Source organism: Podarcis raffonei, chromosome 4, assembly GCF_027172205.1.
Source record: "Podarcis raffonei isolate rPodRaf1 chromosome 4, rPodRaf1.pri, whole genome shotgun sequence".
Taxonomy (NCBI): Eukaryota; Metazoa; Chordata; class Lepidosauria; order Squamata; family Lacertidae; genus Podarcis; species Podarcis raffonei.
The window spans coordinates 98,468,282-98,482,016 of NC_070605.1; the positions used below are offsets into that span (position 1 = coordinate 98,468,282).

General features: G+C 42.7%; 1 protein-coding gene across 5 annotated transcripts in view; it reads left to right on the plus strand.

The window, feature by feature from the left end:
• Nucleotides 1-13,735, plus strand: part of TBC1D4 (TBC1 domain family member 4) — a 93,821-nt gene that overhangs the window by 44,388 nt on the left and 35,698 nt on the right. For 3 of the 5 annotated variants that reach the window (XM_053384667.1, XM_053384663.1, XM_053384665.1), the window contains exons 3-8: nt 1,954-2,043; nt 5,599-5,703; nt 7,488-7,620; nt 10,535-10,626; nt 10,986-11,096; nt 12,680-12,802. In XM_053384667.1, coding sequence (XP_053240642.1) covers nt 1,954-2,043; nt 5,599-5,703; nt 7,488-7,620; nt 10,535-10,626; nt 10,986-11,096; nt 12,680-12,802 — 654 coding nt within the window. The remainder of the gene's footprint in view (nt 1-1,953; nt 2,044-5,598; nt 5,704-7,487; nt 7,621-10,534; nt 10,627-10,985; nt 11,097-12,679; nt 12,803-13,735) is intronic. The other 2 variants (XM_053384664.1, XM_053384666.1) reach the window with 1 other exon arrangement.

A 13,735-nucleotide genomic window follows, 5' to 3' on the forward strand; every position in this document is an offset into this window, starting at 1 on the left:
ACTCAATTTTACTACAGCTAACGAGGAGACCCAGGACAGGGTTGGGCATTCACATGCATTAGAGAGCACGAGAGCGCGGAGACTGTAGTCATCCATGCTGCTCAAAGCCATTTCAGCCCTTCCTTTACTGCTTCTGTTCCTCCCCTAGATATTTCATAGAATCATAGAGTTGGAAGAGACCACAAGGGCCATCGAGTCCAACCCCCTGCCAAGCAGGAAACACCATCAGAGCACTCCTGACATATGGTTGTCAAGCCTCTGCTTAAAGACCTCCAAAGAAGGAGACTCCACCACACTCCTTGGCAGCAAATTCCACTGTCGAACAGCTCTTACTGTCAGGAAGTTCTTCCTAATGTTTAGGTGGAATCTTCTTTCTTGTAGTTTGGATCCATTGCTCCGTGTCCGCTTCTCTGGAGCAGCAGAAAACAACCTTTCTCCCTCCTCTATGTGACATCCTTTTATATATTTGAACATGGCTATCATATCACCCCTTAACCTCCTCTTCTCCAGGCTAAACATGCCCAGCTCCCTTAGCCGTTCCTCATAAGGCATCGTTTCCAGGCCTTTGACCATTTTGGTTGCCCTCCTCTGGACACGTTCCAGTTTGTCAGTGTCCTTCTTGAACTGTGGCACCCAGAACTGGACACAGTACTCCAGGTGAGGTCTGACCAGAGCAGAATACAGTGGCACTTTTTCATCTTTCCCTACAAATAACTTAGTCCTTCATTTTACTCTCAGGCCTCTCCCTTTTGTTACCTTATTACTAAGGATTCATCTACAGTGGTCAGTTAAAACGTTAAAAATGTGTTATAAACCTGTGACATCAGAGGGCGCTATAGAGCAGTGATCCATCACCAATGGAAAATTGCATTGAGAGTTATATTACTTTTTTTAAAAGCATTTTTACAGGTCAGTTTAGATCTAGCCTCAGTCTGGGGCTAGCATGGCCATAGGCTGCTGCAAATCAGAGAGCTGTCTGTAACATATGCTGTATAGGTTCTCCTGGCCCAGTATGCAGATTATAAATGGTAAAAAAAGTAATAATATGTTTAGCAAATAGAGAGGAGAAATATAAATTTTGGTAGGAATATGTAATGGTTGGTAGGTTTTAACCTGTGAGGCCAGAATTGTAGTTTGGAGCACTGAGGAAGCAATGGCTCTAAATAATGGAGCAGTGTCTCTAAATTATGTTTTTGTTTGGTTTACCACCACCTTAAAAGCATACCAGAGCTAATTATATACTGAAAAAGATACTGTACATGTGCATGTTTAGCTGATAAAACAGCCAGCAATTTGATGTACAGCACTGCTGATAAAATTCCTTGTCCTGTTCACACTTACTTTCTGCTTTTGGTGTTTTTTAAATCTGTAAACATGTGAGATTAGCTTCTGGATGACTGGTTAAGATGATCTTCAAGATCCCTTAAATTGAAAATATTTGCAGGCAAGCTTATTACTGTAGCATTTAGAGCAAATTCATCAATGTCTATTCATAAACTGCATGCTGATGCTCTTCCTGGTTCCTCTTGACTATTTTTCTGTATCTTGTAATTCCCATTATTCATCTTCCGTCACCTAGTTTTATTCTGAATATTTCCAGTTGCCTTGACTTTTTGGAACATTTGAGAGGCTTGTTGTTACTGAGACTCCAAGCCTGTGGGAGCTTGCGTGACTGACTACTCATCCCATAGATAAAGTGGAATCCTGAATAAAACAAAAGTAAATATATTATATGCCTGTTCCTCTTTCTCTATTCCGATTGCTTTCAGGTGGCTTAGCAGAACTGTCACCCTGTCCTTAATCATTACTGTTGGCATAACACCAGTTTTTGATACGCTTCTCTTTGATAAACAGGCACGAGTAAAAATTTCTGGCACCTCAAGTCTCAAGGATAGCTATTTGTCCATGATGTCCTGATTGCCTTAACATGTTGTTGTTTTCTCTCTTTTCAAGGTTGGTCGATTTGAAATTAACCTCATCAGTCCAGATACGAAATCGGTTGTGTTTGAGAAGAACTTTAAAGATATCTCCTCATGTTCTCAGGTGGGTATCCAAGCTAGGTTAAGAGTGTTTGGATAAAACAAGCTGGGCATCTTCAGAATAAAAACAGGTTTGGAAAATTAAGTGTAAGCAGAAGGACTGAGGTGGGAGGAACTATTTGTTAACATCTGCTTAGTTGTTCCTAATTTTTACTGTAGAATTAAGGGAATGCCAGAGAATTATCCTGCAGTATCAACAACAGAGACATCTGTTAAGTTTCATGGTGTTTGCTGCTGATTTCTCATTTCCACTCCTCCTTGTGGTAATCACTTTTTCTTAGGTTATCATTTAGAACAACAATTTGAAATTAGAAATTAAAAATAAAATAAAATTGAATGATCAGTGGGTACTTTTAACATGCTTTGCCTACTTATTGAAAGAGAAGTTTCAGTTCATTCTCTTTATTAAGGTAATTGCAGGTGAAAATCTTAACTGTCCTTCACATCTAAAATTAAAAGTATCAAAGAGACAAATGATGAAATAGCGCGCTGGGTATTTCTTGATCATTCCCCTGCCCCCCCAAAATGGGGTCTCGTCGTGACAGCTAATCCTGTTACATGTGCAAAACAGATGGACCTGACCATTGAATGTGCTTTGTGATAGAAATAGCGAGATACATGCTTCTGTGGGCTTTGTGCATGGAAAGCAGTTTCTGCTTGCAATTCTCTATTGCTCTGTTGCAGCCACTATTTTCTAACAAGACTTGCAGGCAAATACCTTCATCACGTCATCATATTTTGAGGCGGTTGCTGCGTTCTTAGTTTCCTCATCACCGCTTTTAGAGACTAAAATAGCAACGCCACTTCCAGCCGGCTGTTTTCTAGTGACTGACACTTTTGCAGGAAGGTTGCATGCATTGAACTTGTACAAGTAGATCACAAATACCAAACCATATCAGTATGGCGTTGCGTGTCAGAAGCAGCTATGAGAGTTTCCCTGTACTGAGAACAATAAAACAAACACACCTGTTGTTCTTCGGATGTTGAAAAACCTTCCCAGGGAAGAACTAAGAGTAAATAACCTAACTGACAGTCACACCAGTTTTAAGTTTTAGGGTTTTCCCCCTTACACACAGTTGTCTCACTTACTGTGTTGTGGTAAGAAGCAACCCTGTGGTTACTTTCACTCCCTTAGTGCTGGTGAAGGAAAGAGAATAGTCTGCTTGCTTTTGATTCAGTACAAATTTATGCTCCATTTCTGTTGATGTCTGAAGTCCTTGCACTTCTCTTCTGCAAGGACTTTATGATATAACCAAGGGGGATCCACGAGATGGCGTTGGACTACAACTCCCATCTGCTCTGGTCAGCATGACCGGTGATAATGTATGGGGAGAGCTATACACCAGCATCACGTGGAGGGTTGTAAACTGCTGGGAAAAACCTATGCATGTTTACTCAGCCATAACGCCCACTGAGTTCAGTAGGACTTAACTCACAGATAGGCATGTATCGGATTGCAGAATGAATACAGTGGTGCCCCGCAAGACGAATGCCTCGCAAGACGAAAAACCCGCTAGACGAAAGGGTTTTCTGTTTTTCATTTGCTTTGCAAGACGATTTTCCCTATGGGCTTGCTTTGCAAGACGAAAACGTCTTGCGAGTCTTGTGATTTTTTCCCCGCTTTCCCCCCCTTTTTTCTAAGCCGCTAAGCCGCTAATAGCCTTTTAGCCGCTAAGCCTTTAATAGCTGCTAAGCTGCTAATAGCGCTAAGCCGCTAATAGGGTTGCTTCGCAAGACGAAAAAACCGCTGGACGAAGAGACTCGCGGAACGAATTATTTTCGTCTTGCGAGGCACCACTGTACCTTCCTCCTTTAAACTGTTTAGTGTGGTCAGTGCTGTTCTTGGCTTCTTAAAATCACTTTATTTTTCATGTTTTCCATTTTACTACAAAACTGCTTCAAACATAATCATCATTATTTTATTATTTATACCCTGCCCATCTGGCTGGGTTTCCCCAGCCACTCTGGGCAGCTTACACCATATATAAAACATAGTAAAACATCGAACATTAAAAACTTCGTGATACAGAGCTGCCTTCAGATGTCTTCTAAAAGTTATGTAGTTCTTTATCTCCTTGACATCCGATGGGAGGGCATTGCACAGGCTACCAGGAAGGCCCCTCTGCCTGGTTTCCTGTAACCTCACTTCTCGCAGTGAGGGAACCACCAGAAGACCCTCAGAGGAAGATCTCAGTGTCCGGGCTGAACGATGGGGATGGAAATGCTCCTTCAGGTACACAGGGCCAAGGCCGTTTAGAGCAGGCATCTCCAACCTTTGGACTACAATTCCCATCATCCCTGACCCCTGGTCCTGTTAGCTAGGGATCATGGGAGTTGTAGGCCAAAACATCTGGAGGGCAAGGTTGGGGGTGCCTGGTTTAGAGCTTTAAAGGTCAGTACCAACACTTGACCATAAAGAAGGCTGATCGCCGAAGAATTGATGCTTTTGAATTATGGTGCTAGAGGAGACTGCAAGAAGATCAAACCTATCCATTCTTAAGGAAATCAGCCCTGAGTGCTCACTGGAAGGACAGATCCTGAAGCTGAGGCTCCAATACTTTGGCCACCTCATGAGAAGACTCCCTGAAAAAGACCCTGATGTTGGGAAAGATGGAGGGCACAAGGAGAAGGGGACGACAGAGGATGAGATGGTTGGACAGTGTTCTCAAAGCTACTAAAATGAATTCGACCTGACTGCGGGGGGCAGTGGAAAACAGGAGTGCCTGGTGTTCTCTGGTCCATGGGGTCACAAAGAGTCGGGCATGACTAAACAACAACCAACACTTTGAATTGTGCTCGGAAACGTACTGGGAGCCAATGTACCAAGACCAGTGTTATGTGGTCTCGACGGCCGCTCCCAGTCACCAGTCTAGCTGCCACATTCTGGATTAGTTGTAGCTTCTGAGTCACCTTCAAAGGTAGCCCCGGGTAGAGCGCGTTGCAGTCTCGGCCAGTGTACCAGATGAGCATACACATTTTATACACGTACCATTGTATACAAATAAACACTGCATGTGACCCATTTCAACTCCAGCTGAGGCTGCCACCATTTTCATTTTGTATGCTGGGGCCTAGACGTCAGGAGCTATGCCAAGTAGAGACTTAACCATTTCGGATCTTCTCATGCTCCCCTCAGAAAGAAAGAACACACATCATTTTGGGGTCCTTCTTGATTCACAGGGCTTTGGGGGAGTGTCATAAATGTATACTGAGAGGAGGAATAGGCAGTGGAATCAGAAACAAAAGTCAGAAAAATGATCCTGACTCTGTGTAGTAATTCAAAATAGTGATCTGTTTGCTTTGTTTCTTTTTTGGAGATGTGTGTTGGAGCAAGGAGCATCACATATTCAGAAATGTTTGTATATATTTATACGCTCTCTTTAAAACCACAAAAGGATCATGGTTTTTCTATCTATATGATTGGGAAGCACTATACAGGAAAAGTAGGTTTAGTTACTCCTGATTTTTAAAAAATTGCTAGAGTCCTAATGATCAGTAGTTGATGAGCATCAATTAATTTTTTACTGTATGTTCAGCTTTTCGTTTTATTTCTCTCCAGGGCATAAGACACATAGATCACTTTGGTTTTATTTGTCGGGAATCTGCGGAACCTGGGATCAATCAGTATGTTTGCTATGTGTTCCAGTGTGCAAGCGAATCTCTGGTAAGTCACTACTGTTTACTATATTCTTCCGTTCATCTAGTGATTTGTATCTAAACTTCAAAAATGTGGTAAGATATTTGTGTTCCCTTTTTTTTTTTGGACAAAGGCCAAATCCATAGCGTGATCTCCTTGTGACTCTTAGTTCTGGACAATGGGGGGGAAAGCAACACACGCTTCTAGTCTTTGTTTTCCTTCCCACATCCTTGTGGCAGTAATTTCATGTGCCAGGGCACATTCGGCAGATATTTCATACCCGTTTTGAGCAGGGTAATGAAGCACAGCTCATCTCCCTTTTCTCTTCACCAAGATATGGGCAGCGACATCATCAGAAGGCCAGGAGGAAAGAGAACATGGGATTCAAGAGTCTGATGCTGCAGTAGCAGGGGAAATCCCAGGGGGGGAACCCCAAAGAAACCCCAACAGTACCCACCCAACGTACTATAATCTTAAAAGATTTTAATAGCTGCCTTCCCCCCACAACCAACACCCATAGTTGCAAAAAGGGTGCCTGATTGACATTACATCCTACATGCCTCACAAATAACTTAATACACTAGTTTATGCATGCACAACTGCCTTCGGAGCTTCTATATCGGCAGGACAGAATTTTATTCTGTAATTTCAGGTGGTGAGAATGGCTCCAATTGTAACTAAAAGCTGTTTTGACAGAAGAGTCAAAACAGAAATCTGTGCCTAGGCTCCTGTGCCATTTAAGGCTTCGAACAGTTAGGGTCTAAATGATAAAGATGATGTGATCTTTGGAAAGAGAAAATTGCACAGCCACCAAATACTCTGCTAAGCAACAATCCATAGACGAGGGCCTCGCTTTCCTTGCATGGCAAATATTCTTCACAAGAAAGCTGTGGAACCGTGTCCAAATGCAAAAAAGAAGAAGTTGAAAGCAAACTAGAAGCTACTGTAAAAAGCGAATCTTGTTCCAGATTTTTCCAGACTCGAGGTCTGGCTTTCTTAAACGGCACAACATAAAATATAGGAAGGGAAAGGAGATACTGAAAGGCTTCTTTGCGGGGCATGAAAATGGATTTGAATCTCTATACCACTTGAGGGGAAGCCTTGTAACCTCTGACCTTTTTCCTGACAGAGAATGTAAAGTTTGCCCCCCTCTAACGTGGGAGAGTGTGGGAATTTTGCCTGCCTCTATTTGTGATTGTGTCGGGGGGGGGAGCACTGCCCAGACGGCCGTCTGGAAACAATACAGGCTGGCAAGCTGTTCAGTTGGTTACTAATAAGTTGGTAGCTTGTCTTCAGCTCCTTTTAGTCCCACTACATAAAGGCCCAGTTCTCTAAATTAAATTCTATCCAGGAGTAGGTTTTAATAATTTCATTATGCTTATTGGAAAAGTTAAGTTTCCGACCCCTATTATCAAACAATTCAGCTGTGTTAAAAAAAAACAACAACACAAGAAAAACGACACTTGTTTTAAAAAAAACCAACAGCAATCCAAATGTGAAACAGAGCCTGCAAAATCAGTCTAATTTTAACAACCCATTTAAATGAAAATAGGACACAGGACACTGGCAGATTCTTCCGCAGAAGCTGTAGTGAAATGAAAGGGTTCTTAGCCATTGTGTAACTCCCATTCATTTCTGTAGGAGCATCACCTCATTTTGCTGTGCTTTTTTATTTCTAATGGTAACTCAGTGGTTTGCTAACTAGATTGAAAATCTAGTTTCTGGTTTTAAACATGTACGTATGTATTTTTATGTAACTGGTATTAAAATGCACGCATAGGATTCATTGGATTTTAACCCTCCCTTTGCAGGTGGATGAGGTAATGCTCACTCTCAAACAAGCGTTCAGCACGGCTGCAGCCCTCCAGAGTGCCAAGACTCAGATTAAGCTCTGCGAGGCCTGCCCAATGCACTCGCTGCACAAGCTCTGCGAAAGGATTGAAGGTAGTTGTGAGCCCTTGCTTGCTTTCTGAATCTGGAGCATTGTGCTTTGCACACAAAGGTGCCACGGGGCTTTGTTTTGCAGTAACAGTCAAGCTTGTTTGCTTAGGCTGCCATGCTAAGTCTTCCAGTGTCCGTAAACGCCTGGTTAAGGCTGTAATTTACGTTAGATTGCCTTGCGTATACCATACCTGTGAGGGAATATAACTTAACTACCCGGACTCTGAGATTATCATCTGAGGCCCTTCTTCGTGTGCCTCCTCCTAGAGAGGTCCAGAGGGTGGCAACACGAGAACGGGGCCTTCTCTGCAGTGGCTCCCCATCTGTGGAATGTTCTCCACAGGGATGTTCACTTGGCGCCTTCTTTACACACCTTAGGCGCTAGGCACAAACCTTCCTTTTTAACTAGGCCTTTGGATGATCTGATTTACATCCAATGCCCTTTTAAAATGTGTTTTTTTGGGGGGGGCTATTGGGTGGTTGTTTTTATTTTTATTATGTATTTTGTGGTTATAGGGTGTTATATAAATTCAATAAACAACAACAACTGCTTCTTGTGGATATTTGGTTCTGTATCAAGAAGGCCCACCCACCTATTATAGGCCCCCTTCCTGTTAAAAGGTTTTAGGATTCCTGTCACAGCCATAAATAGGGCATGTGCCAGATTGTCACCTTTTAAAGGAAAGGAAGAGGGGCTGAATCCTATCCAAAAGAAGAGCTCTGCAAAATCAGACCAAGGTCTAGCTAGTCCGTTCAGTAATTGTGTTTCCAGTGGCGGCTAGAGAGGTTATTTTGCAAAACCCACACAACAATTCATGAAGGCAACAGCTTGTTCCCTACAGACCACCCAGTGGTGCCTCAGAAGTCAAATGGAATCCGTTCCGGAAGTCCGTTCAACTTCCAAAACGTTTGGAAACCAAGGCATGGCTTCCGATTGGAACGTTCGCAAACCAGAACACTCCCAGGTTTGCGGCATTTGGGAGCCAAAACGTTAGACTCTCAAGGCATTCGGGATTCAAGGTACAACTGTATTTGGAATTCTGAAATATATGGAGGGGTCCATTTGGTTCCTACCCTGGCTGATCATTCCACCTGAACAGTGCTATTTTCCTATATATTTGATGTCTATAGAGGCTCATCCATATTTCCTTTTGTGCTGTGTTTCTAGGCACAGCTCCAGTATTGTTGTGGTTTTTTGTCTTGGTGCTTTCCCCAGGAAAATCCTCATTTTAACACTGAGAGAAAAAACGCCCCGGTGCACCCATAGCAGCAAAACCGGGCACCTTCCTCAGCCCCACCTGCAACAAAAAACCTTTTTCTCCCGTATCAGTCTCTTCAGTGCTGTAACTCTCCAATGGTTTGACCCACTCCCAAAGGCGCACTTATATATGGTCTCGTGAACAGACGGATGCCAGCATACATACCACCGAATCGGGGCAAATGGTAGTCAGTGGGAAACCTGATTGCCGTTTGCTCTGATTCAGCGGTGAAACATGGGTTTCCCCAGGGGAAGCACAACATGGACCCTGTGCCTGGAAAGTGCAGAGCAAAAGGAAGTCTAAATGAGCCCTAACTCATCCTGGGCAACATTTTCCATCAAAAGGCTGACTCACACATTTTAAGAAGGCGATATGGAAACCTTATTCAAAATGGAGGCTGTTGGAAGATAGTCAATATACTGACAGCATGACAAGGCTACCCACATGGTACTCCCCCCTCCCCCCAGCCCAAAATAAAGCTTACTTTCTTCTATGCTGGCATGTGTTTATCGCAGAAGTACATATTTAGTTGTCAGCTCCCTCTGGTGGGCAGAGAAGTGTGCCAAGTCTGCGCAAGTGCCGCCCGTGACTTAAGCTGATGCTTTCTTCAAGAAAAGAAAGTGCTTTGTCTGGGGCGGGGGGCGGCTTGGCAGCTTCTGGAAGGGTGTATGTAGGACCTATAATCACCTCTCTCACAAATGACTGGCCGATTGAACGCTCAAACTGAAATCCTGTGGGAGGACTGGGTTTTGAAAGGGATACGTCCTTCCTTGGCCTTAAGAGAGAAGAGGAGGGAAAGCCCCACTGCTGAGTTACGATTCTGCCCTTGAGCAAGAAAAACGCATGCAAAACAACAACAACTTTGCATTGATTTAGCTACGCCAACAGCTTAAAGAAGATTTCTGTCACATGTGGTGGGTGGGTGGGTATTTATTTATTTATTTATTTATTTATTTATTTATTAACAAACAAACAAGCAAACTGCTATATCTTGGAAGACTGTGCTTCAGTCGATAGAGGCATTCCAGGTGAAAGTAGGTACATGACCTGGTGGTATGCTTGTTAAATTTTGTTAAATATTGGGTACCAGTTCATAGTGCCAAGAGGCTCTCGGAGCAGCTGAGAAAAAGTTTCTCAAACAAAATCTCTATTAAAATGTGTCACACAAACAGAAATCACACGGTGCTCATATGAAGGAGGCAATTCTGGCTGCCATCCTAATATGTCCCTGGTGTCATATCAACTCCCTCTCGAATCCTCTGAGGCAAAGCAGTGCATCTGAGAAGATGGATTTCACTTGGCACACGGCAGAGGCCATCTTCTCTTGCATCTGAAAAGGAGGGCCCCCAAAAGATCATGAAGTCTAGTGCCTAAAACCACATAATCACATCACTGATGGTAGTTCTCCTTACCCGCTTGCTTGTTTGAGCCCCCCCTCTCCCCTTAAATTAAGAATGTAATAAGACTGAATTTGTAAAAGTTGTGGACCAGAAACTTTTGTTTTTAGCATAAAATCTGGGTTTTCTTGACATTATCATGACTTAATATACTGCACATTATTCAGTGTTAATGTTCTACAACAAGTATGGTGAGATGGTTTGTCAAATAAATATAACTTACCTCATCAATGTCTGCCTGCCTCTCTGTTGTTTTTTAAGGTCTTTATCCACCAAGAGCTAAACTTGTGATTCAGAAACATCTGTCCTCTCTCAGTGACAATGAGCAAGCTGACATCTTTGAGCGTGTGCAGGTAATAAACCGAAACGGTTGGCATTCATTCTCTCGAACCGGGACTACAGGATCAAGTTGTTAGCTCAGAGACACCAAGAATCAAAAGTACATTCACAAATGTATCCCGTACTCCAAAGGCTATTGCTGCTGTAAGCTGCCCTGAATGACTGGGAAAACCCAGTCAGATGGGCGGGGTATAAACAATATTTTATTATTATTATTATTATTATTATTATTATTATTCAGTGATGAAATGAATTTATTTTGATACTTTATTTCTAAAAGAATGAATTGTTTATTGTTCTATAAAAATCAAGTTGAACCAGAATTGCAGATATCAAATTTCCAAAAATATATTGCTTATTTCCCACTTAACAGAAAATGAAGCCCGTTACCGACCAGGAAGACAATGAGCTGGTGATCTTACACTTGCGACAACTGTGCGAAGCTAAACAAAAGGCTCACGTGCATATTGGAGAGGCCCCAATGGTAAGGCTCTTTATCCTGTTTTGTCGTTTAGTGATGACGGAAGACATCTTAGAATATGAACCCAAGTGCTTCCCTTCACCATCTTAACACCTTCTCTGGGGCTGCAGCATACATCTGAGCATACATTTAGCTTAGTCCCAGTGAAATCCCTCTGAGTTAATGTATGGTCAGGCTAGTCAACTATGGCACTTTGTGGCGGTGGTTTCCAAAGGGCAATTATGTGTTGCGCCAATCAGTTTCATTGGGTGACCCTAAGCTCTAGCCTTGTGAGAGAGGCGGGAAACTCTAGCCTTGGCGTGGGAATTGCAAGTTGATTTCGTTTGCAGAATAAGGAAGACGGTGAATGATAAGTACCACAGTGTAGAAATTATTGAGCGACCATCTTGAGCATTACAAGAATAGCTTCCTTTAATGATAAACCGCCTCTTGATTGAAATATTGTTAAGGCAGCAGTTAAGTTAAATACTTCACTACTATGAAACAAAACTTGATAATAAAACCCAGCAAAAGTTAACTATGCCAGAGCAGTTAAACCAGGCTTCCTCAACCTTGGTCCTCCAGATGTTTTTGAGACTACAGTTCCCATCATCCCTGACCACTGGTCCTGCTAGCTAGGGATCATGGGAGTTGTAGGCCAAAAACATCTGGAGGGCTGAGGTTGAGGAAGCCTGAGTTTAAGCCCTATTCAGTATTCTTTGCTCCTGTGTTGACAGAAGTTCCACCTACAGCTTCCCCCCAAAAAATGTTTTTAATGTGAACTCCTTTAGCAAGGGAGCATGAGCCTTCATATTCATGCATGGAGACTTCCTGGAATCTGAAACCCTGGCTTTGCTTTTGGCAAATGAATGGCCAGTGGGACCTTTTGATTTGCTTTGGGGCTGCAGTACACAAAAAAAGGGTCACTACTCCCCTGTGGCCCAGCCACAATCCAAATTGTTTATAGCAACAACATCAAGAAGTCAGTGACGAATTTTGCACCCCTGGTGTTGTATCTAGTTTGACCTGGTTTCCTTAAAGGTAAAGGTACCCTGTGTTAGGTCCAGTCGCGGACGACTCTGGGGTTGTGTGCTCATCTCGCTCTATAGGCCAAGGGAGTGGCGTTTGCCTGCAGACAGTTTTTCCGGGTCATGTGGCCAGCATAACTAAGCCGCTTCTGGCAAACCAGAGCAGCGCACGGAAACGCCGTTTACCTTCCCGCCAGAGGGGTACCTATTTATCTACTTGCACTTTGACGTGCTTTCGAACTGCTAGGTGGGCAGGAGCTGGGACCGAGCAACAGGAGCTCACCCCGTTGCGGGGATTCGAACTGCCTACCTTCTGATCAGCAAGTCCTAGGCTCTGTGGTTTAGACCACAGCACCACCCGCATCCCTACCCGCGTTTCCTTACGTTGCACTAAAAGCCAAAGTGTAGCATGTAGAAAAACTTAATGCAACGACACCCTGCAAATTTTAAAAGGCAACATGAGATAAGTGCACTTTTTTCTGTTTTGCACTTTGTATATCTGTGGGTCAGTTTGGCAGGGGTACATTTGCGTTGTCTTCTGTAGGCAACATTGATGACAAAACTTGCCTTTTGTTTCAGCAGAATGCCTCCAACACAACAGTTCCAGAGAACGCAGCTAGTGGTGGCAGATTCAAACTTGACATTCTGAAAAACAAGGCCAAGAAATCTTTGACCAGCTCTCTAGAAAACATTTTCTCAAGGGTAAGTTGCTCAGGAGCGAGGACTCCTGGGATGTAATAGTCCATAAGATCATTGTAACTTTTCGGATATTTGATTAGCTTCTTCGGTAACAAATTCTACCTATTTGGGCCTATCCTTTTTTGCATCCCTCTCTTGCAAACTGAAATTTGTGTTGAATTGTACAGATCACCAATAATTCATTAAGTTGTCTTTGCAACAACTACTACAGAAATAAGAATTAATTTCAGTATGGCAAATGGTGGTCTGTTGGGAGTGCTGGTATTTTGCCTGTTGTGAATGTATTGTGCTCTACAGGAATGTGCTTCTCTATTTATATCACAAAATTTATACATTACTTGGTAGGTTTTTTTTTTAAAAAAAGTGGTTTACAAAAAGATAAAACCAATAAACCAGATTTTTTTTTTACTGTACATTAAAATTTGCAAGAAGTTTAAACGCTAAAACAGATTAAATTCACACCTGCTTTTCTAAGCATCTGGGTAGACTTGACTAAACTTCCAAGTTATAAAAAGATTGATAAAACAATTGGCTTGGCACAAGTTAATACCAATTAAAACTTGGTTAAAATCATGTGAACTGCAGAGCTCCGGAGCCAACTTTCTGAGCTGACGCCATCTTAACCGGAAGTCACTAGAGATTCAACTTGACTAAACAAGAATGTTTTTAGTGGATTCAGAAAAGAGTTCAGTGAATCCACCTGCTTGATATCAATAGGCAGGGAGTTCCAAAGTGTAGGTGCTGCCACACTAAAGGATTGGGTTCTAACAAATGTGGAATGGGTGTTATGGGGCACTTGTAGCAGTGCTAATTCTGCACATCGAAGCGATCGAGTAGGGCACATAAGGGGTAAGACAATCTCATAGGTACACTGGTCCAAAGTTGTTAATGGCTTTAAATACTAACTGGGCCTTGAACTTGGCCTGGTAGCCAATT